Source organism: Parasteatoda tepidariorum, chromosome 6 (assembly GCF_982258835.1).
Source record: "Parasteatoda tepidariorum strain Cologne lab strain chromosome 6, Ptep-v5.0, whole genome shotgun sequence".
Taxonomy (NCBI): Eukaryota; Metazoa; Arthropoda; class Arachnida; order Araneae; family Theridiidae; genus Parasteatoda; species Parasteatoda tepidariorum.
Genome location: NC_141760.1, coordinates 17295398 through 17320087, shown reverse-complemented (window position 1 = coordinate 17320087; position 24690 = coordinate 17295398). Strand labels below are relative to the sequence as shown.

General features: G+C 27.4%; 1 protein-coding gene across 1 annotated transcript in view; it reads left to right on the top strand.

Moving 5' to 3' along the window:
- The window catches only part of mib1 (E3 ubiquitin-protein ligase mind bomb 1), a 46761-nt gene extending 27738 nt beyond the window's left edge, over positions 1–19023 (top strand). The window contains exons 13-21 of the mRNA XM_087165481.1: positions 4597–4729; positions 4858–4944; positions 5878–6048; positions 7171–7349; positions 8660–8852; positions 9797–9875; positions 10871–10957; positions 13954–14105; positions 16321–19023. Of these exons, the coding sequence (XP_087021607.1) occupies positions 4597–4729; positions 4858–4944; positions 5878–6048; positions 7171–7349; positions 8660–8852; positions 9797–9875; positions 10871–10957; positions 13954–14105; positions 16321–16461 (1222 nt within the window). The 3' untranslated portion in view covers positions 16462–19023. The remainder of the gene's footprint in view (positions 1–4596; positions 4730–4857; positions 4945–5877; positions 6049–7170; positions 7350–8659; positions 8853–9796; positions 9876–10870; positions 10958–13953; positions 14106–16320) is intronic.
- Positions 19024–24690: the final 5667 nt, after the last annotated feature.

The following is a 24690-nucleotide window of genomic DNA, read 5'->3' as shown; positions in this document are numbered from 1 at the left end:
AATCTGTGTGTGCCCCTATTTTGACTGCTCACCCCTTTTAGCGATCAAAAAAATGCCGCTTTTTGAAGATTTTTTCCTTTTCTAGTTTGAAAGGTTGTGAGAACATATTTTAAATTTTAATTCAAAGGTTTCCTCCAAAAATTTAAAGATATTGGGAATTTATTTTTATGTGCTTTTATTAAGATTTCAATAAGTTAAAAGGGCTTGCGTTGTAATTTAGATGCAGCGGGAAGAAATAGACTTTCATTTAATAATATTATTTTAATTAATAAATTTAGAATAAAGCTTGTATAATTTTTTAAACAAAATTTTGGGAAGAAGTGGCTTTTAAATTAATAATTTTAAAATTTTACTCATTTTTTTTATCGTTTAATATATTTGATAGAAATAAAGCTTTTTTTTTTAGTAAAAAAAAACGTACTGTGGAAAAGTAGATAAATAATCTGGAATAATACAAAGAAAGATAACTAAATAATTCCGAGATGAATCTTTTAACTTATACTGAACTAAAAGAGTTATAAAACAGTTTACGCTTCTTCTTTTATTTTATTTTTCAGAAGTAATTTTATTTGATTGTAAACAAGAAACAGTTACATTTATTCGTTTATGTATATGGGCGTGGTAACATTAATTATTCTATTTTACAATTCCTTTCAAGTCCCCCACTTGTACTATTTTAAAATCAGTCACTTTTATCCAACTATTCTAAAACGGTAACATTATTGCAAGATAATTATAGTTATAATACTTACGTGGGTTAGTTATTCCTTGTTATAAATGAATATGAAGATTATTGCACTTTTTAGCGCGATAAGAGATGGAGAAGCTAAAAAAAAAAAAAACTTCAAACGCTCTCACATCCGGAGATTCATGCATCCCAGACGAGCGAACAGAGGCGCCTCTGTTTGAAACTTTTTTTTCTTTTCTTTTTTTACCACGTTTCTCCCGCTTGCAGTAATTGATAATCATGACTGCCTGTGTCTTGTTTTAATACCGCTTGTGTTTTTTCGCTTTCTCTGTACCATTCGCATCTCATCAATTGAAAAGTCTGGGGCTGAATGAACTGAGATGCTTATGATGTCACTCTCGCTCTTCCCCCCTTTTTATTCCGTTCTTCTGCTTTTCTCTTTCACCACTTTGAAAATCTTTCGCCAATGAACTTGTCTTGATGGATAATTATTTCTCGCTAAAGAATAATATTGCCGAGAAACTGTTCGAATAAAGAGAAACAGTTAATCAAGTTTTAAGTTGCGTTTTTGTGAAGTGTATCATAGAAATCGGTCTGTCTTCTAAAAATGCAGGGGGATGGTTATAATAAACCTAACGTTATCAAGGGCTAGTAATATAATAACGTTATTAACTTTGTGATATTTTGTTCCGAATCATGGAATGTAAAATTTTTAAATTTTAAAGTAATCAATAAATATTTGCAGGTGGACGAGGGAGTAGTAGACGTATAAAAAAATGCGTACTATGGCTAGTGCTCTTTCTTATTGATGAGTACATTTTATTCTTACCTTTTTTGCGATTTATCAGTTATTTAAAATTAATTTTTTCTCGTTAAATATGCGTAAAGTAAGAAATTTTATAATAGCTTTTCCTGTACGAACTTAGTCAACGCACAATGTAACATGTATTTTCATTTATAAAGGTGGAAATTTTGTTAACAATCTTTTAATATTAATAAGGGAAATATAAAGTTTGTTTTATTATGTGACTTGTGATATTTTATTACTATGTCCTCTTAATTTGAAATTATAATTGCATCGAAATTAAATTTCCATTTTTACCCAGGTTCCATCTTACATTCTTGCTTTTTAATTTCATAAAACATTGGGTCATCTCCGAGGTGACGCAGTGATCTTACAACTTCCACGCCTTTTGCGACAGATTTATTTTATAGCTATAGTTGATAAATTTATTTAAAATATGTGATACTGTTTACTTTGAGGCATTATAGCTTATTCCGGTAATTGCGTCGTTAAGCAGAACTGGAATAAATAAATTTGTTGCATTTTTTATTCAGCTAGTTAAGTATAATAATGGCCGGGATAGCCTGGTTGGCAGGGAGCTAGTCTCATGCTCGTGAGAATGGGAGTTCGAATCCAGCCGTTGAAGACTCCGCGTATAATAATTGGTGACTGGTGCACGTTAAATGTGTCTTGTCACAGAGTCCCCCATGGTCCCATAACAAATTATACCTCTGGGGGTACTTAATTCGAGATTAATCGTTCTCTGTTTCAGGTCAAAATCACGATCTTCGGATGAATGAATGGGTATATAAATAAATCAGCCCCGTGACGTATGGGTATGGCAGAAGTCGAATTATTGGTTATAGATGGCGCCACTTAAAAACAAGAGCAATCGCACCCCTTGTCTTAATGGCTTACGGCACAGCAACAGTAGAATAATTCTGTTAGACTGTCGTCAAATAGACTGTTTAAACTATATACAAGAGCTCTACGCTCTTATGCTTTTCGTGACAGAATAAAAAGATAAAAAAAAGATTCAAACATAGGATTCCAAAAACATTTTATGTGCGAGAGAATGATCTGCACGTTCTGGGACTCAATCTTGGTAGTCCAAGAGGGTGACCTCAAATATTTTAATTAATTGAAGCAGACAATTTTTTAAGTTACGAAATCTAACACAAAAGCGTACTTTCTCTGAATAAACATACCTTATTTTCGACGGAGAATTTCTGTCCCTCAAGGTATAGGGGGTAGGAGCAATCTGTGAAATATGGCCCCAATAGGTTAGTCAGGACAGCGGTTCAAAGCTTGGGCATTTGTTAAATCTAATTTTTGTGTATTTCGCCAAACCTCGTGAACTTTTTATGAGAACTGAAAATTATTTTCACACAGTTATAAAATTCGTTTATCCAAAGATAATTCCACGCAAAAAATAACTTTCAGTAATTATTATTATTTTTTTAATAATAGTCGAAAAAAATTTAATTTGTAATGTATGCAATTTTTTATACATAATTTAAAGAAAGCAATCTTACGTGGCAAAATATAAAATTTGTGGAAAATCGGTCAAATAGCTCTTGGGAAATTAAATTTTAAAAACAAGACTCTTTAAAATTTAATGAAAGTTTATCGTGATGTAACCTCTTTTATGTTTTAGGTCTATGAAAAATAAATTGAATTCTCTTTAGTCTCCTTAAAAATTATGCATTTTTTTTTAAAATTTATAATTTTATTTTTAGTTCTATGTCTGTTATTGTATTTATGTCGGAAAGTGATTTACAATTTGATGGCGATAAATTTTCACTTGTACCATTTAAGAAACTATCGTAACTTGCATTAGCATCAAACATGGAGCTTCAATTTTAGTTTAAGCACTCGGGCTAGTCGGAAAGTAGCTAAAATTTCAATTGGCAATAAATGTTCGAATTATCAATTGTTGAAATAACATCGTAGTTAAAGTAACGGAATTGTTAAAATCTCTAGGAAAAGCATCGCAATTATTTCAAAATTTTTTTTATTTGCGATTAAATGAGCACGTATAAAGCACAAAAATAAGTAATTATTTAAATGTGTGATTTAAAATTCGCATGTGGTAATAAAAATCCAAAATTTTTGAAACCACGCGGGAATGCATCGCAAATACTACCGAAAAATTGATAGAAAAATAATTAAATTTGGATTTACAATGAAATCGTCAAAAACAAAGCGCTTCAGACTAATTATTTAAATCTGCGATTTGAAATTCACTAGTCGTAATAATATCGTAGTTAATGTACGGGATTTTCAAAGTCACGTGAAAACTTGTAGCAATTACTGCCTTTAAAAAAAGAGAGAAAAAAATTATTATTCAGATTTACCATACAATCGGCACATTTAAAGCTAGTCGAAAAGTGAGTACTCAAATCACTCGAAATTCGCGCCTCGTTATATCGTATTGAGAATTTTTTATTTATTTATTTATTTATTTTTTGATCTAGGCAGAATTTCGTAGCAATAAGAGTTGAAAAAGCATTCAAGAAACACCACAGAGTTAGAATATAATCACTTCATTTGTTAAGCTTGATTGTGCAAATTAAGTGAATCAAAAAGTGATGGCTCAAATGTTCAATTAAAAATTTTCAGCATATTTTTTTTATCGTTTGATCAACACTCAACTTTTTTTTATCGTTTGATCAACACTCATCCCTATATATATAATGCTTAACAGTGGGCCACAGCATAAAATGAGTTGCTGTTTCATGATATGAATACTTAACATTAAAAAATTGCATTAAAAAATCTTTCAAATACGTATTTCAGAGAGTTTTTATTTATTTATTTACTTTTTCTGGAAATTAACATAAGAAATACTTTAGACAACTCAAAATTTAGATAGAACGGCGCAAATCGAAGAAATTCCAGCAACATTCAGGTATATTTTTCTGAAATAGGCGCATACGATCAATGCATTCGAAAGATAAGGAAAATATTTTAAATATGGTAATATTTAAGAATGATGAATATTTAAGGATGAAAATTCTATTTGGAAAAAAAAAAATTATCTTGTAATGTAATTTATTATTTTCTTTCTTTCTTATGTTCTAAAAAAATTTCTATCTTAAAACTTTTTCTTTTTCTTCTGCAGTGCCATGAGAATTTTAATTTCCAAGCTCCCTCGTGCATGGGTTGTTGATGAAAAGAAAGATGACGGTTATACAGCATTGCATTTAGCTGCTTTAAATAATCATGTTGAAGTAGCAGAATTATTAGTGCAACAGGTTAGTAATAGTCATTTTTTTAAATCACAAACTAATCTTACTTTATCATTGAACTGTTTGAAATTATTAATTATGAATCTAAATTACTTAAACTACTTATTACTAACACTAAATTACTTATTTTGCAGGGTCGAGCTAATATGAATTTGCAAAATGTAAATTTGCAGACACCTTTGCATTTAGCTGTTGAACGCCAACACACTCAAATAGTTAGGGTAAGTTATAGTTTATTTAATTAAAAAGTAAGTTTTTTTTTAATGTCTATTAAATAGTTGTCTTATACATCCATAAATTTTTCCTCTAAAAAGGATTACCTATGTTTATGTAACCTATTTCTAATTTTGGCAATGCAAAATGTTTAAGACTACATTCATAAAGATTTGCTATGAGAAATTTAGGGAAAAACGTGTTTAAAGGTTGTGTTTTCGCATAAAATTTTGGATACTAAAGAGATTTCATTCACATAATGTTATTTTATGTTTGTTATAAACCATGGGTGCAAGTCTTACGTCCCCAGGACGGATTTCCGTCTTTCGAAAATGTCCGCGGACGGAAGTAAGACGGAAACAAGACTGACTCGAAGATGGAAATCGGAATTTTTTTTATTCTGTCCTTAAAAATATTTTTTTGGTCTGCGTTATTGGTCTACTTTCTTATGTCCTGTTGTTATTTTATCAAAAGACAGATGAATAAATATTTTTTGTACAGTATTTAAACTTGATGTATTATGGTAAAGCTTTCTTGGATAGTTTGCATATGTCGAGGGGGTATTGTGCATGTTAGGTATTTCAGTCAAAAAATTTTCAGTCTTGACCTTTTTTCCAACTTGCACCCAGTTATGAACATAATTTCATTCAAAAACAATTTTGATTATTAATCTTTTTTTTTACTATAATCACAATTAAATAAGTGTGTTTATAATTTATAGACTTTGAAATCATTTAGCTGCAAGAGTAACACTGATTTTAAATCTGATTATAATTTAATCTATGCATCTGAAAATCTATTTTAATTAGTGGTTATTGTGGAATTTTTTTTATTAAAAGTAATTTGTGAAATATTGATTTAACCATTATTTTATAACTTTTACTCGTTGATGTAAGTTATTCAAACGAATATAAAATGCTTTTATTGTTGAATATTTGTAGCTTCTAGTTCGAGAGAAATGCAATTTGAATATTCCGGATAAAGACGGTGATACTCCATTGCATGAAGCATTGCGTCACCATACCCTTTCTCAGCTCCGTCAGCTTCAAGACATGCAAGAAGGAGGCAAGGTTGGAGTTAGTAATGAAAGTACCATTAGTGGAACTTCAGAAGTAATAAAAATATTCTTCCTATTGAAATACTTTTTTTATCACAACTAAATGTACAGTACTTGTAGCTATTATTAAAAATCTAGATTTATGAATTTTATGTTAATATTTTGACCTATATTTAAATAATAAGCTGCAATTATAAAAATACCAATTTTATGTTTTAATTTCTATATAATGTTTTATTATTCCTTTTAAAGCTTTTTGATTTTTAAAAAATCGAAAATAATTTTATTCATGATTTAAATATTAGTAAATCTATAGCTTTTTTTTTTTTAAATGAAGAAAATGTTATTAAAAGCCATTCTACAAAGCATGTCAAGTAAGATATTTTTTAGAAATTTTTTACATAAAGCTAAAAGCTTATATTAATTAGACGAAAAAACTTATTTATACTGATGCTGAGCAAACACTTGATATGATAACATTTCTTCTTTTTTTTTTTTGAAAAGTGCAGTTATAGAAGATTGTGTGTCTTGCTTATTAAAATTTTTTGTTCGATAATACAGTAGAACCATGCTGATCTGAGCTTGCTGATTCAAAAGCTGTGTTATATGAATTTTAAATGTTAACAAAAAAAAATATATTTTTTTTTTGTGTTAAATATAAAATTACAAAAAAATGTTGCAAATTTATAAAACTTTTTACTGTTGTTTATTAAAATTCTTATTGATATCTTTACAATCTTATTTTAAGATGCATGTGAAACATGGCATCAAATCATTAAATTTTTCAATCTATCTTAAGTCATCAATCTATCATCTACCATCTATCATTCAATCTATCATCTAGAATTTTAAAGCCATATCTGCAAAACTGTGTAGTCTGAAACAGTTGCACAAATTATAGCCAAATGTGTCCTTAAGTTGCAACACTTTTGTTGTCTCCCTTAAATGTTGTTCAATTTATTCAAGTGTCATACAAATCACAAATCTTGCATTTAAATTGTACTCTTCTTTTTTGCATTTGAATTGCACTTTTTTTTTTCTTTTTTTTTTTTGTATTGTGATTAAAATTTATGTGATATACGTTTTTCATTTAATTATTTATTTAATAATTTTCATTCGTATATTTAAAAAAAAACATTCTCGTCAAAAGTTAATGTTTTTTTCCCCTTCCTTTTAGCTTTTAATGGGTCTGGCAAACAGTTCTGACAAAAAAAGCAATGCATCTATTGCTTGTTTCCTTGTTTCAAATGGTGCTGATCTAAATATCAAAAACAAAAAAGGACAAACTCCTTTAGATTTATGTCCTGATCCAAACCTGTGTAAAGCTTTGACAAAATGCCATAAGGAGCAATCCAAGTAATTTCTTTTACCTTTATATTAGCTTTCATTTTTCGAACATCATAATGAGTTTCATTTATGCTTGAGATTTTTTAAGTTTAACTTATCAAATTTTCATTTATTGATGTTAAATAGAACAGTTCATTTATAAAATAGTTTCTCTGAAGTATCTGATTTTAAAGCATCAGTTTAATTAACTGCTACTGAGAAATGGATTTTTTTTCTACTCCATTCTTTTCGAAATTTTAATGCTGCCAAAATATGTTAAAAAAAATAATTGTTTAGTTTAACTATTTTGCAATAAACCTAACTTGTGAAATCCTGTAGAATGTATCTCACTTTAAGTTTTTATGTATTTATTTATTTTTCTGTATAGAGTATCTTGATTAGTAATTGGCTTATTACAGTTACCTGATTTTTAACTAATTAGTTTAATTAGTTATAATTACCTGATTTTACAACTAACCTCCTCTTTTGCATGCAAAATAAGTAGCATCTATTAGCTAACTAAGCTTCAAATAAATTATATCAGTTTGTGTTAAAGCTCTTCAAAAATTTCTTTTTGTTATCAATTAATGTTTTTAGTTCTTTATCCATAAAGTATTATTGTTCCTGTGAGCCAATGAAGTTCCTGTGTTTGAACTTTTTGTTATCCATTTACCCTATTTTGTTTTGTCTTATACCTATGACTTAATTTTGCATTGAAATTCATATTTTTAAATGTTATAAGATTGATGCAGTTTGGTTATTTTATTTCATAGAATTTATAATGTGCTGCAAAAAAATGTTTTTAAATTTTTTTAAATTATTTTTTTTTAAAAGAACACTATTTGAACGGATTAAAATTCGTTTAATTTTTTTTTTTATTAAAAGATATTCATCACATGTTAAACAGTAATTTCTATTTTGTAATGTATAATCAAAAACTAAGTGATAATTATAAAATTTTTACACCTTAAAATTACATCAATCATCTTAAAATAATACTAGTATTTTAAAAAGTAAAAATTACCCTTTATTACTGTTGTGTAATTTCTAAAGCTTTTTATCAATAAATTTTGTTGCTCTATTAATTTTCTGTAAGTCTGTTTCTGTTTGAAATAAGTTACCATTTTGAAAAACTAAGCAAATTCAATAGAGGCACTAGTTCTTTTTTCACTTAAACGTTTTATTACTTTCATCTATTAAATCAGTGCAAAAGATCATGTGCAAAAAAAAATCTTTATGTAGTGCTGTTGTTAATTGTAAATTTTTTCATTGTAAAATACATTTCTATTTATTCAATCATTCCAAGCAAATGTAAATAAAAACCACTTTTTTTTATGTAGTGTTGAATGCATCACACAGTCCACAACTTCTGCCACTCAAGATAATGAAACTCTTGAAGAATGCATGGTTTGTTCTGATATGAAACGAGATACCTTGTTTGGTCCATGTGGTCATATTTCAACATGCTCCGTATGCTCGCCTAGAGTGAAAAAGTGCCTTATGTGTAAAGAACAAGTTCAATCACGAACAAAAGTAATTGGGACAAAATCTTATTTTATTATATAACATTACTTTCTTTGCACTATATGTCAGGAATGCTAGCCAAAATCTAATAAGAAATTGCTACATTTAAAAAAATTTCAAGATTTCCTTGAAAAAATTAGCTTCAACTTATGTATTTTTTAAACGATAAATCAACAGATTTTCAATTATTTACAGATTATTTTTTGCAGAGAAAATTAGCAGAAAATCTACAGAATGAATTCTACAAATTTTCTTCAAAATACAGGAAAAATTTATCTGAATACCTTGAGATTTTCTTCAGAAATTTGTCTATATTACCTAAAGAAAAGTTACTACAACAGCCAGTCACATTCCTTTGGTGATTTTTAAGAACCCAGCCATTTGAGGGTTTGTAGACTGGATTGCAGATAAATGGAAAATCTATTTTAACTTTTTTAAATTATGCCTCTCTCCTAAACCAGTAATTACCTACCTATTTGTTAAGTAGTCACCAATACCAGTCACAAAGCTTCATGAGAAATTAGATTAATTATTTTTATTTTTACCTAAAACTTTTACTGAATTATCAACATTTTGGAGATGTGCAAATATTTTTCTGATTTTTATCCTGTCAGAGTAAGTAATTAAAAACTACGTAATTTTTTTAAAAACTTTTCTTCCTCTGACAGTAAGTAATTAAAAACTACGTAATTATTTTTTAAACTTTTCGTCCTCTGAGAGTAAGTAATTAAAAACTATGTAATTGTTTTTAAAACTTTACATTCTCTGAGAGTAAGTAATTAAAAACTGAGTAATTTGTTTTAAAAATTTTTTTTATTTCTTTTCTTTTATTGAATCAAACTAAACAATATTATTATATTAAATAATATAATTTTAAACTAAGAATTATAAGCGTTATTCAAGATTTATAATAAATGAGTAACTAAATTTGTACATTTGTTTTATTTTTATAGATTGAAGAGTGTGTTGTTTGTTCAGATAAAAAAGCTTCAGTTCTCTTCAAACCCTGTGGTCATATGTGTGCTTGTGATGGTAATAATATTTTTTTATACCTGGTTATTACTTCTGGGTCTTTTAATTTGACATTTAAAATTTTCAAAGTTTAACTTGTGAATAGTGCAGTTCTAAGTGTATGAAATTCTAAGTTCTAATGTATTTTACTAGTATGCGATTCCAGAAATTTATTTAAAAATGTAAGAAGTAATGAAATAATTAGAACTAGTACTCTTTAAAAAAAAATTCAAGATAAGTTATTTTTTTTAGCTGATATTTCTTTATTAAAGGAAATTAAAAAAAATATTTTAGAATATTTTTTTTATATTGTGTTTTTTCAGTAAAGCAGTTTTAAATTGAATTATCGTCATTAGTTATTATTAATTAGTTATGTTCGATAAGTTATTGCAACTTATCTTATTGTAGGAAACATAGTGTAGAAATGTAAACACTTTTAATTGAAAAACTGTAGAATAAATTTTTGCTTCATGTATTTGACAAAATTTCATGCAAATCCTCTTTTCCATGTTTTCTACTGAAAGAAATTTGATAACTGTCTGCATAATACTTTTACTCCAAAAGCTTTGGTATACAATATTTAGTTATAAATAATAGGTTATTTAAGCTACTTGAATGTAATATTTTTTCACATGTATTATTTCATAATTACTTAAAGAACTGTGGAAGTTATAATGTGAGACAATTTTGTTTTTTGATGTATGAATAAGACAACTGTCTCTCCTTTTTTTTTGTGCTTAAAAGCTTCTCAGAAGCATGCTGTAAAACCTTTAAAAAATTGTCCTGGTTTACAGTACTGAATATCTTATTTATAATTATCTTATAATTATTTCCATACATTTTAATAATCTGTCAAAAATACTTTCTTTTATATTTGTTTAAATAATTTCTATTGACTTGTCGCTTTACATATTACATTGATAGTTTAATTAACTTAAATTTTAAAATTTATTGCAGAACATAATTTACCAAGATATAAAATATTCTATCTGAGTAATACTGTTATTATTTTTCAGGCTGTGCTGCCTTAATGAAAAAGTGTGTTCAGTGTCGGGCACAAATTGATAAAGTTATCCCTTTTATTGTGTGCTGTGGTGGAACTGGTATAAATTTTAACTATTATTACTTCTATGCTTGTTTGTTTATTAAAGCTGAAAAAAATTATTTTAGTTAAATTTTGGTCACTGTCATCTTAATTTAAATAAGTAATACTATGTGCCTGGTTTATGTATTATAGTTATTTCATGATAAGACTGAAGACTATTATAGAGCTTATTTAGAAGTTTAATGTATGGTTTAATTAAACAGCAAACATGTATGCTTAAAAGCATATTTTAAAATAGGGCTAAATTGTAAAAAATATGGAAGTCAAAGTAATTTCATTGGTTATAGTAATATGTTTTGTATTTTAAAGCAAACCGAAAATCTAATGTTAGCCAATTTTTTACAAACTATTTTTAAATCTTCTGGGGTTTTTTCTTCTTTAGTGTAAAGTTAACTAGTGCTCTCTAATAGAAGATGAAACAGAGTTTTATGCACAGTTAATGTTATAATTTATTTGAAATCATTGTAAGGAAATAGTTTTTGTATTAAATTTTAATGTAAAAGTAAAATTTAATTGTTTAAATTGTAAATCTTAAGTAATTCAAAATTAAAATTTTAAATTGCTTCCCCATTTATAGTATGTTATGAAATATGTTTAAAATTAAACTGTAAATAAGGCTTATATATGTTTGAATTCCTGACTTACACTAGCGTGCAAAAGTTTTTGGTCAACACGTGAAAAGCATTTTAATCTTTCTATGAGATTTTTTTTTTGTACAGATGATTTTTGCTTTATTTTGTCAAGCCAACATATATATATATTACACTTGATTTCAGAATTTTTACTTTTTTTGCAATTTAATGGAAAATGTAATCTTCTTTGGATTAAATTTAAATCTTTGCACTCAGTTCAGTTGAATATTTCTTTTTTTATAGTATTCGAATCTTGTAAGAACTAATTCCTCAAAAATAAATGTCAATAATAAATTAAAGTTAAAATCTCGATTTCCGTAAATAAATATGCACAACTTATGCTTATTTGTTAAAGTGTATTTTCATCCAATTCTTAGATGTAAGAAAATTTATTCACGAAAAACAAATATAACCCGACCGATATGAAAATTGCATTTGATTTAAAGTGACTTTCAAAGCGCTAACTTTGCTTTATGGTTTAAAAGCATATTAAAAATGTTTAGGAATAAAATTATACATTATTTATTACATATCCAATCAACCATTTGTAATATTAAGTTTGACCAAAGTGACCACTAGTGTAGAACATAATCACATTTAAAGTATTTCAATTACTGAGCTATTTAAATTCAAATAATACTATAGAAATACTTTTTTATGTCTTGAAATTATGTGTGGGGATTTATTAAATTGTAATTGTTCCACAATTCATTACATTATTTGTGTCACATATCAATAATTCTTCTTTTTCTTATTTATACATATATATATAGTGAAACCTCGGTCAGGTAAACACTCTTGGGACGAAAAATTTTCCATTTACGAGAGTTGTCTGTTTATGAGAAGGGTACCCTAATAACGAAGTTTAACGTCGTAAATTGTTTTTAGAATATTTTCAATGATATAGAAATAAATAAATAATCAACAATAACTATCTACAAGGATATTTAATTAAGCTTTAAAAAAAAAATTATGCAAAGAGAACGTTAACGTATGAAAAAGTTTGATATAAATACATGATTCTAAATGTAGCTACAGATAAATGAATATAATTTTCCTCTTAATACAGATATTCAAGTTAGTCATATGATACCGAATAGAAGCTTTTAGTCCTCAGTCGATTTCAATTATTAGGTTTACATTCTCTAACACCTTGATAAAAAGAAATGTGGTTTATATCACCTTAAAAGTAAACATCCCACGATTCACAGAAGAAAAAAAAGAAAGCAATGCATACCTGTAAGGCAAGAGGACCTATAGAGTTGATGTATTCATAATTGATCATCTACCAAGTGTCTGAATAAATGTTTCATTTATATTAACACCTCAAAGACTATATTTCTGTTCTCTCTCTCTCTCTCTTTTTTTTAAAAAAAAAACCCAGCTGTGTTAAATACAGCCTTCAAATTGATAAGAAAATTAAAGAAATTTCAGATGGGGAAGATACATTGAGAGCATTTAAGACATCATTTCATCTTGTGGGGGTCTCATAACCTGTGTCGTCCAGATGAAATGATCAAGAGATGCCGCTGTCCGAATTATTTCACAAGAACAGCATCGTTTTCACTCCTTTCTTTGCAGAGATAAGGCAAGTCGACAGGAGAAAGAGTGATTCTTTATTAGTGGCTTAACAATATTTTTAGTTATTGTTAAGATATAAATACTTTAAAAATGTTAAGAGATAGGGTACAAATGTTAAGAGAAAGATATAAATACGTTAAAATATACATACTTTAAAAATGGTGAAAAGTTGCATTTTTTCTTACAATCAATTTAAAGCTGAAAAGAAAAATTTCTTTTCTTTTTTTTCAACTTTATAAAAATAGTGTCTGGTTTAAAGAGAGAGAAAATAATGTTTCAGGGCAAAGAGAATTATTCACGTCCGGTTAGAGTGTCCACTTTGCGAAGAATATGCATAATGGTTTATTCATAGAAGATTCACGGCAAATAAAAAATATTTCCGTGTTGAGAGGCGTCCGTTTCACAAGAGTGTCCGTAACAGAGATTTCACTATATATGTAGTGAGTGCACCATTACTTTAAATGCTATTTAAAATTATTTGTGAAAAATCAAACTAAAATTCTGTATTTTAAATTCCTGTAAACTGCAATTTTCTTATATAGGAAATTGAAAAAAAAAAGTTTAGGCTACATAGTTTCTTACTTAATGATCATACTTAATTTATGGTAGAGAGTTAAACATACATCTTTATGTGAATGTGTTTGTTTAATGGGGATTATAATTCAATATCATCAATCCTAATTCTTATTTGTTAGTTAAAATTTGACATCCTTTTATTGATGAGAAATCTTTATATTATGTCATGGCTGAATTACATTGTGTGTTTTTTTCCTCTGGTTAGTGTTGAATTGGCCAGGTTTATCCATCTTCCAAGCTTCATCTACTCCTTCCCCTTCACCAGGAATGATGATGAACAATGGATGCAGGGATAATTCACACGATCAGAATGATATTCAAAAACTACAACAGCAATTACAAGATATCAAAGAACAGGTGGGAATACATTTTGGCAAAAAGAAGAAAAAAAATCTTTTTTTTTAAATAATTATTTTGATTAATTCAAAAAGATTTTTGATGATGTCTAGATAAACAGTCTAGGAAGAAGGAGATTCAACTATCTTTACAAGGAACGTTCACTCCTGTGCCACAGGTCCTGGGTTCGATCCTCGGACCGGCAAGGTTGACTCATGCATGCTTGGGAACTAAACACTGGGGGTTTCGCATTTGGCTGACCACCTAACAGGAACATCTGCTCCTGCACTTCAGAGCCCTAAGTCAAGAAAAATGAGTTGGGCACAGTAGGCCTTGGCCCTCTATGGGCTGTCGCACCACTGAGTTTAGTTTATAAGCAACCATGGCATTACGAAATGTATGAAAATTAAAAGAGTGAAATGGGCAGGCAATCTAACAGGGTCACTGGATGAATGTACTTTGAAAAGAATTTTACGGCCTGGCCATCGTGGAATTGACCAAGGAGAAAACTGAAACTTGGATTGTCTGATTTTGTAAATAAGGTACTAACTGTTAAAACAGGTAGAACAGGATAGAAAAGAATCCTCAAGAAGGTCTGGACCCTCTACAGCTGGTTGTGTCAACGATGATGATGATGATAGTTCAAAAAGTCTTTTTAAAAATAAATGATCATAAAACAATACATTTTCATTTAGCACTTGAAGAATTAAAATAACTGTTCATTTCTGGCAATCGAAAACTTAAACAGTCGTGCAAAATAAAGTAGGGTACTGGAAGATTATAAATTGAGAATTTTGAATCAAAACTCATTCTTTTCTTTAAATTTATGTTACTTATCAATATTGTTGGGTTTTACTGCTCCATGACTTATTCAGTTCAATGTGAACTCAATTAAAAAACTATCAGCTCACATTGATTTACTCTTGAAAGTTGTTTCAATCCTTTCACACTGTCACCTCATTGTAGAAAAATTTGTTTGAAAATCAGATTTTTTAAAAAAATGTTTCATTTTTATAGAAATCTACTTTGATTCATACCACAGGAATAAATTTGGTAAAAAATCTGAAAATGGAAATCTAAAATGTTATTTGCAGAAACTGCTTTTTCAATAATTAAAATTTAGTAATGCCTGAAATTTAAATGAGAAAAAAGTGTGTGGGAAGCATTTATCCACAGAATGTTATCAACGTTTTAATAAAATATTGGTGCGAGATTTTATTTATTTATTTAAATCGTGTGAATATGAATCTCAATGCGGGATTTTTAAATCATGTGAATCTCGACATTTAATTAAAAAGTCACGTGAATATGAATCTCAGTGTTGGATTTTTAACATTGCATGAATCCGAATTTCGATGTTTGATTTTAGAGTCTCTTGAATAGGAATTTCGATGTTTCATTTTAAAATTACGAGAATACGAATTCCGATATATAATGTTTAAGTCATTTGAACGTGAATAGTTGTAGCACCTATTAAATCGCATGAATATGAAATGCTCTATTAGACATAAAATTATAAAAAAAACTAAATAAGATGAGCGATATTAAATCTTATAAATCGGAATGTGTAATTTTAAATCAAGTTTGCATGAGTAGGTTAAAGCGTAAATACCAATGTTTTTTTTTTCCTGGAGAATTTGAAAAGACAAACGTTTTAAAAAGGCAGATTATTTGTTTCTTTTTAGTAATAGTAAAAATTTTCTGCGATGGATGGTGGCACATTTTCCGGAATGGCGTTTGTGCTTTCATGTATATTATGTGGGTCTGACTATATAACTAAATTCAAAAATTTCAGAAAAATGTATTCATTTGCCCTAGATACCAATTTTAACCTAGTGACTGGTGCTGTATAATTATTTCTGGTCCTAGTGCCAATAAACTCCAACCCACCATGTGAAGTTAATTTTAATTTTTTGTATATTTAACTATTATAACTTTGCAGGAATAAGTTAAATAACTAATCAACACTCACCATATGTAGTTTTGGGGCTTTATATATATATATATTGTAATAATTCAAAATCTCAATTTTCACTAATTGTTTTAAAAACTAAATGAGTTGAAGTTTGAAATTCTGTGTCATTAATATACTGTTTCGGGAATGCTTTACTCTTTATTATTATTATCAAAAAATAATTAATGATTTACTTTTTATTATTATCATGTAATAATTAATGATAGCTTTACAAAATACATTATAATATTTATTGATAACTTACATTTTTCTCTTTTTCAGACTATGTGCCCAGTATGTTTAGATCGTTTAAAGAACATGATTTTCTTATGTGGTCATGGAACTTGCCAAATGTGCGGAGATAGAATGTCAGAGTGCCCCATCTGCCGTAAAGCTGTTGAAAAACGAATTTTACTATATTAAAACATTCATTTGAATCATAATGTAAAAAATTAAGACACTATTAAAAAATTAAAAACATTTTATAGGTTCTCTTCTAGAATCCAATTTACAAGAGCTGTCATAGAAACTATTTATTCGATACTTATTTTGATAATTGGGTTTATTTTTTTTAATACTTTAAGAGATTTTCTTTTAAATAACATGCATAAGAAATTGCACAAATCTCCTGTAACTTTTTTATGTGTTGTATACTACTATACAGTGAAATGAATTAACCAAGCTTGTATTTCTATTTGTTAATTTAGATCATGTAGTTTTTATTTGGTACTTTCTCATGAAAATGGCATTAATATATCCATCATCTACTATGTACATGATTTAGAAAAAGTACAGTTGCTTGTGGTCCTTTTCTCTGCAGTTATAATTATATCAATCAGATACTCGCAGCATGTGATGGAGATAATTAATGTTATTGTTGTGGAAGTGAAGTGCCTTTTATTTATCTGTTATAAAGCACTTTTTTTTATTGTTCAAGCATTGCTTGTTTTATTTTTCTCTTTTATTGTGATATTTATTATATTCATATATATTTGTTCATTTCATTGCATTTCATGTGAATACAAAAATTCGTAGAAAATCTATGCTATGTAAGCAAATATATTATATTTTGTTTATAATAACTAGACTTAACGATATATTTGTTTCTTATTTGTATTTTAACTATGTTTCAATCATGTATAGTAAAGCAGCATTTATATACATCATTCGAAAGATCCACTGTAAAATTGTAAATGTAAATAAATTGAAAGAAAAAACTTTTATAATGAGTTAGTAATGATATAAAATATTAGTACCTGCATTAAAATAAATGGATGTAAATCAACACTGAGCATTCTAAAATAAATTTTGTATGGTGCATCGATTATAAAAGTAAATCATGTTCAGTTATCATTTTAGATGTGTTTCTCTTTTAAGAACCAACTTTTTGGAATTTTAAAAATTGTGTTGGATATTTTTAATAGCTGTTATGGGATTGTAAAAAATTTCCTGTTAATGTTCTGTAAAAACGTGATTTTTCTCATAACTCTGTTAATGTGTCCTCTGAACACTTCCATTTATAAATTTACATACAAATCTGATAATAGAACTAACGGAGTAAACCTGCAGCTCCACGATAATAAATCCAAATTTGTCTGTGACTTTGATGCAGTCAAACAGAGTTTATGATTGTATAAATTCAACTTAATCTAACATGCATACATCAATATACAAATATAAGTTTCTTATACATAAAAAATTTTTTAAGTTGAATTTTATAAAATGATATTTGAAAAGTAGAATAAATTCCTGTAAAGTTGAGCATCTCATCAAATAACATAAAAAATTTTTTACTTTTGGTTCTTTGTGGCATTTTCTTGATTCATCCTTTTAGTTTTATTAGAAACAAGTCTAGAGATGTTTTTAAAAAAAAAGTCTCAGCAATTTTAAGCCTTTTGTTTATTTGCTTTTTAAAAATAAAAAGAAAGTTAAGAGGAATAATCTGCAGATACTGTGATAGTCTGCAGCACCCGCTGCCACTCATGCGGATTTTTATGCTACCAGGTGTATGAATATTTACAGAATAGTACTTGAATATTCTATAATTAATTTTGTAAATGATGCTTTACTCTACTCTAATTTTTGTCATCCAATAATTCAAATAACATTTTCAAAGGTAATAAAATTGTAAATTCATATATAGCATTTCTTTAAGTTACTTATTTCTTTGTTTGTAAATATTGAAAAGAAGAAAAAAATTAATCCTTACGCTCTATTTTTTCTTGTGTGAAAAAACAAAAGTTACAAAAGCAAACTAAGCTTTAGAAAAAAGTTTTGGTTTAGAACATAACTCGAATAAAATTGTATGAAAGGTTTATTTTATATTGCGGAAATATTCTTAACTAGGAGTTTTATGGGAATAAAATAATACTTAAAACTTATGGAAGTTGAAACAATAAAAAATGTTTTCAATAGAAACCCCTACTATAAATTTACTCTTCAGAGAGTTTACATTTTTCAGATAAATGTCTACTACGTCTTGTGTAAACCAAGTGATCTGATCCTCTTTTATTTTGTTTGTTTTCTTCCTCTCCCTTTTGATTTTTTATATTATCACTTGAGTTTGGTATAGTATAGCTGCTTTTTGCTCTTTGTGCCATGAAACTGTGCATTTAATCAGATCATTTGTGAATCAGCAGTTTAAAGAAGAAAAAACTTTTTCTATTTTGTAACAAACAAAACAAAAAAATGAATAATCATTTAGTTTTTAGTTATCAGCTGTCTCTTACAACAAACTGGGGCCTACAAACATCATGGAAATAAAAAGTAAGAAATTGTGTTTTCAAAAGGAGGAATTAAAGAAAATTATCATATCTAAATTGTTTTTAGCATTACTTAGCGATTTTAATCGCTTTTGTTATGTAGGTTTACAAATTATCAAATGAAAAAAAAATAGCAAATGTTAACAAATAACAATTTATAAATATTTGGTATTTTTCTTGCAATTGTTTAATTTTGAATAAAATTGAAGGGTTGAGAAAGTAACTTTTCTTTGTGTCTTGTCATTTTTCTGGAAGAAATAATGTGGAAAAAAGATTTTTGAAGTAAATTTGGTTAGTAATTGGCAAGATAGAAATATTTCTTTATTTTTCTGTTGATATTTCTGTTTTTACTAAAGTTTCACAGCTTTGTTCAATATGTATGCATTTTGGCATATAAAAATGTTCCTATATGATACGAAAAACTTTTTAATTTAAGGTTGTAAAAAGGTTTTAAATGAAAAGTCTGAAACATTATGACTATTATGTTTGTAGATTTTTTACGCTTTTTGGTTAAACTTGGTTTATTACCAGCCCTGATTTTAAGGTATCCTGGATTTATGGGAGAAAATTCTTTATAAATCATTAATTTAATATTATAAAACCTGTGTAAAACTCTGTTATAAATTTTACTTGGATTTAACTATGAATTTTTTTACAAGCTTCTGTAAAATTATTTTGTTGAAGTTTCAGATGAAAGTATTCTGCTCTTCATGAAAATTTCTTTTCACAGCATGTTAAGATATCTGACTGGGTTCAACTTAATTTTTTTTAATACAGAATTTATTGAAATTTAAATTTATTTTAGGTAAGCAGAGATCCTAAAATTATAAATCTAAATAGAACTTAAAAAGAAAAAAAAATTATTTTTTAAAATGAGATAAAAACTATACAAATGTGAGCACAAAAACTATAATTTTTTATAAATGAGACAGCTCTACTACAAATTATAATGCATGTATATAAAAATAACTCTTTTCGTCAATCAATAACCGATTTTTGAACTAAAATCTTTAAAAAATTTCTAATATACAATGAAATAGAACTAGTTATATTGTTCAATATTGAATTTTTATAGAAATTCTAACGTAAAATACGATAAAAATAATAAATTCACACTTAGACCTTAACTTTTAGTTCAAAACATATCTATCATTACATAAAATCTGTGCATACAAAGTTTCAAAGAATTCTATATTCAACCTGTTTTGGCATCAAGAAATGTTCTCAAAAATCAATGTTTTTCTGACAATGCATTTAAAGTATGTAATTGCCAAAAAACAATAAAAATAAGGCAAAACATTTTATATGGCTAAAATGTTTAGAAATCATAACTCATTTTCAATTTATAGAGATTTAAATATGGATATAAAAGTTCAAATATAGACAATAATCAAAATCGCTGGTTTTCACCCAGTCTGATACCTTAAAAGAAAGTTTTAGTCCAAAATGTTCGAAAGTTGTATGTATCTTGTCATGAATCAGAAGAAAATAGTTGAATAAGAAGAAATTGTGGATGATGACTCATCGAAGATATTACTACATACACACCATTTATAAATTATACCTTTTGTTGCTATTGTTTAAGCATTATATTCCTAAAAAAAAAAGTTTATGAATCATAAGTCTGCACTATTCAATGCAGTGATGCATCAGTCCGAACGGACCACCCAGAATGACTTTGTCTCAATCCCTATGTTCTTGTTTTGCATTAGTTTGACTGTGTTACTAAAATTATAAAATACCGTGCATTTTGTGGAAAGCAATTTTAATATTTTGAAAACTTTTCTTTCTCTCAAAATTTATTGCTATTAAAATTTTGAAAGCTTGTTGTGAATAAGCTTATTATATTCAGAATGAACATGAAACTTACATTTATAATATGCTACAAAAAAATGATTTTCCCACATTAAGAAATTTGTATGTGAGTAGGAAAATTCCTTACAATTTTACCCATAGCTCTAAATCTTGGAGAGATAAATCAATGAAATTTATAGTACTTGATAAATAATGTCATTTACCTTAATAAGCTCTGATTTCAAAGCAAGTCTACCAATTAAACATTGTATTTAATTTATATAAAAACATTTTTGAAATATTTAAAGGTTCTTGACCTTAAAAGTTGATCTATTAATAATATCCAAAATTCGAAGCGAGTCATGTGTAAATTCACCTAATACAAAATTTAAATGTCCTATTTCTTTTTTCAGTCTTGGTAGTTACCTTTGTAAATTTGATGCAAGAGTAAATAAAGCTTTAATAAAATATTGATTAAAAGCAATGTCTTAAAGTGTTTAGCATGAAAATAACAGAATAAGGAAAACTTGATCTAACTTTGGGTTATCTTATGTAATAAAAGTCCTAAAATTGTTCTCGTGTCATGCGTCTTTTCATAATATCCATATGAAAAATAAGTTTTCATAAATATTTTTCCTTTATTCTATAGACAGAAATTAGAGAGAGAGAAAAAAAAAAAAACATCTTATTTATTTTATGTCTGCAAGTTAATGGAGAACATTCTGCTTTTATGTTAGAAGCTTATTTTTCAAACTGTTGGCCCTAGTTTAACTAAAGCCTATATTGTTAACTAAAGAGTTTAACTAGTTCTACTAAAGTGAATTAGTCTCTCTTTAGTTGAAAATATTTATAACTGCTTGATTTATAGTGTGAATTGAAACCACCAAGATTTGTTTCAATAAAAAATTTTGAGATATTTTACTTAAACACAAATACTTATCCCCAATTATTTATAAGTCCTTTAAGCAAAATAGATTATTTTCTTTTTTTAATATTTTTTATCTAGTCATAGTTTACAAAGTAATATAAGTATGCTTACTATAAGCTTCTGTAGGTGTCATGTTCTTTTCTGAAAATATCTAGATTCTCTTTATAAGGTAATAGTTTTTGCTTGCTTGTTAGAGTACATTCATGAAACCTGTTAATACACCTATTTCACTTTTTCTAATTTGTCTGTAACTTTATATAGTAATAAGTGAAAGTTGTATGAATTTTTTTAAAGTATGTATGTTTGTGACTCTGAGTTGGGGCATCCACATGTTTATAACATTGTTGAGAGATACTTTTCTTTTTCTACTTTGAGAGTATGTATGTGTAACATTTATATGGACCTGCGTCTATGAATAAAGATGTTGACATTTGTTGTAGTGGCTGGCTTGAATTTTTAACGTTTTGCGTTGATCTATTTAAGTTTTATTTACAAAGTAATAAATCTGAAATAAAAGAATGTATTTTTATTTTTCTCATATGAAAAATAACATGCAGTAAAACCTCTCGAGCGCGACCACTCTCTGCTCCACACTAAAATGGACGTTAATGGAGGTGGATCGTTTTTCGGGGTTGCCTCCATTGACTTCAAAATGTTACCGAAGGTACATGATTTTTTGCAAACTATTTTAATTTTAGTTAGTATCATTTCCTTGGTGCAGAAATGCCGTTTGTGCTGGCGTCATGAAAACCTGATCAATGAATAAAATTTAGAGTCAATAAAAATGATCGTTACTGATGTAATTATGAGTAAAAACAAATTTACCTATTATGAATGATAGAACTATTTTAAATAAATGAACAATTATGTTTTTTGAAGTTTGCACTTAATTTTATATCATAAAAATTAGCTAGCTTTAAAAAATGAGAAAAGGTTTGCTTGTTTTTGAGATATTTAGCTTTTTCTAAAATAACTTATTTTTTCTAATTTAAATGACTCTAAAAATGTCAGCATCGTCTTTATTGCACTCTGACTGCAACATGAGGTTGTAGATGTCTGTCAGAGATAATCAAAAAGAGCTCTCTAAATAAGAACCTCACACAAATATTTGTATTCACGGTTTTTTAATCGTACCAATTATAAGCGGTTTCAAAACAGTAGAAGTAAAAAACGAAGGTTCTTTACCATAAACTTTACAATAAGACGGATAGACAAACTGCAGCTGGTTTGTAATTTCAAAAGGAAAATTCTAAAAGTGTAAAAGTATTACAAAGAAAATAACTAACTTATACAATAAGTGAAAGAACAAATAAGCATATTAATATACTGCAAAAGAAAAATGAATAAATAAAAAATTCCAGAATATTCAATGAATTTTTAAATATTAATATAGATTTTGCTCCGATTACTAGAAAAATCACCCTCAACCATTTTCTCGTAATTTTATAACTACTTCAGAAAATAGCTATAGATCATCGTGCAGAGGAATATTTGAGTAATGGTAATCTTGCCAAGACGTGAGGTCACTTACTACATCACCATTATTTAAGTGTTTTAATGGCTTAATATCTCATTATTTGACAACGTACAAATAAATAAATTGAGTTTTTACTTTTTCCGAGGGTTGAAAAAAAGTAAATAACAAAAAAATAACATTTTGGTTACTTGATTAAAAACTTTATTCTCGCTTCAAAAAATTACAACTTCAAAATAATAGTAGACAAGTTTCTTCAGTGCTTTGCTTTCTTTACTAAAAATAAATATAAAAAAACAATAGCAAAAGAAAATGTTTTTTTAAATAAATAAATTTTAAAAATCAGAAAATAAGTAATGAGAATCGTATCAGTACTTTTATTATGTTTAATAAAAGGAGACATTTTTTAAAAATAAAAATACTTTTTCTCTCTAAAAATAACAAAAAATATTTTGCAACTGAAAGACATGTAAAGATGTGTAATTGTACATCACGTGCTAAGAAAGATTCATTAAATAAAAGATGTTACATGTAATTTTAATTAAAAGCTGCTATTGAAGTTTTTTTTTTTATAAAAAAATATTACCTACAACTCAGGATTCTAATGTTGAGAGAATAAAATTTTGGCTAAGCATTAGTAGTTTTAAATAAAGTTACTGTTATCCAGTACCAAGGTTACAACTGCTACTAAGATGTATTTATAAGAATGTATTTTAATCCACAACTTTTCAATACTGGAGCTTATTTTACATGCTTTAAATATGCATAAAAACAGAAAAATACAATGAAAACTGCATTATAAAATATTTTGAAAAGAAAAAAAACTTTTCAGTTTCATTAAATTGTGTTTAGTCTAATGACACTTCTATGAAATTTTTTACTTATAATGGAAGCAAGAAGACATTTTATCCTCAGTGGGCAAATGGTGTCCTCAGTGTGCAAATACAAACACCAAAGTCAGTCTTTTGCAGAGAAAAACTATTACACATATATTATAAGAATGACACACACACAAGAAAGTACAGTAGAGAACCGATTATCCAGAATGATCGGGACTATCGCTATTCCGGATAACTGATTTTTCCGGTTTTCTGAATCGCTACAAAAAGCCGTTTTTTTAGTATTAAACCCAACTAAAAAAGAAATATATTTGTAAATAATCTTAAAAATAAGAAAAAACGATGAGGTAATACACTAATGATTATTTTTGAAATGATGGTAAGGTAAACATCTTTCAAAAAAGAAAGAAAAATCCTAAAATCTGATGAGGAAAAAAAAATTTTTTTTTTTAAAATTGTGGGAAAATTTATCGAATTTCGCTCCGGTTTTTTGGTTTTCCGGTTTTCTGATTTCCGGATAACGGGTTCTGTACTGTAGTACAGGAAAAAATGGCTTCCAAACATTGTGAATATGAATGTGATGAGTTAGATAATCCTTCCTTGAAAAAGTCTTATTACATGAAAAAGATCTCTCTCCAGTATGAACACAAATGTGGTTATTTGGAAGAACTATTAGTGAAAAACTCTTATAACATATACTACAAGAATTAAGATTTATAGTCCAGTATGGACATGACTGTGTTTAGTCAGTTGTCTCAATGAAAACTCTCTGTCAGTCTCTATGAAAAACTCTTTTTTCATATACCGCAAGAATAAGGTTTCTCACCAGTATGAACAGAGCTATGTTCAATCAAA